Source organism: Austrofundulus limnaeus, unplaced genomic scaffold, assembly GCF_001266775.1.
Source record: "Austrofundulus limnaeus strain Quisiro unplaced genomic scaffold, Austrofundulus_limnaeus-1.0 Scaffold801, whole genome shotgun sequence".
Lineage (NCBI taxonomy): Eukaryota > Metazoa > Chordata > Actinopteri > Cyprinodontiformes > Rivulidae > Austrofundulus > Austrofundulus limnaeus.
Genome location: NW_013953203.1, coordinates 163,718 through 164,533, shown reverse-complemented (window position 1 = coordinate 164,533; position 816 = coordinate 163,718). Strand labels below are relative to the sequence as shown.

Here is an 816-nt window from a genome sequence, read left to right as displayed (position 1 = left end):
CTTTCATTTAACGCCTTGGGATTTTGTAATAGTGATTTGTTTAAAACATAAAGGGACAGAATGAAATAAACCTGACAAACCGTTACTTTAACATTGGATTTCTAATAACCTGTACTTCCCAAAGAGCAAAACTGTAAAAAATAAAATGAAATGAAAAAACTGTCAGTCATCAAAATGCTTTTTCAATTAGCTATACTTAAAATAGTCAATAGTTGAAAAAAACCCACAAAACAAAAAATACACAAGAAATGATAAAAACTAAACTGTATTTATTTGGAGGATCTACTGGAGAGAGGTCCTTGTGAACCTGCTGCGTCTGTTTGTACGATTTTATGAAGTTTGGCTTTTATAGAAAGTCACGCTGCATTTCTCCTTTTTGTTGGATGTTTGGAGCTCCAAACCTCCTCCAAGCTTTTCATCCCATCCTGGTCACGTCACGTGGATTTCTCCGCCCCCAGACATGCGCGGTCAGCCCACCTATAAACACAAACAGGCATCGTGAGGCGTTCATAGACCCCCTCTTTTCGTCAATATGGAGTTGACTGAAGCCCTCTCCAGACTCCAGTCCTCCTGGATCTACGTGTTTTCTCTGCTCTGTCTTGTGGTTGTCCCCTACATGTTCGTGGTCAAACGGAAGGCTGTGCTCCAGAGCTTTGAAGCTTTTCCAGGACCCCCGGCAAACTTTCTCTTTGGAAATGTTTTGGAGGTAAATCACGTTTATTTTTCTTTAAGAGCTCCCAATAGGAAGTCTGCAGCTGCATTTTTGTGTAGCTGTTATTTAATTTCATGCATAGGGGTCACTACAGTGTATAGCTG

At 40.3% G+C, this 816-nt stretch overlaps 1 protein-coding gene across 1 annotated transcript in view; it reads left to right on the top strand.

Moving 5' to 3' along the window:
- Nucleotides 1-296: 296 nt before the first annotated feature.
- LOC106532610 (cytochrome P450 4B1) overlaps nt 297-816 on the top strand; it is a gene marked incomplete at its 3' end in the record, with an annotated part of 5,496 nt that continues 4,976 nt past the window's right edge. The window contains 1 exon segment of the mRNA XM_014028716.1: nt 297-706. Coding sequence (XP_013884170.1) covers nt 533-706 — 174 coding nt within the window.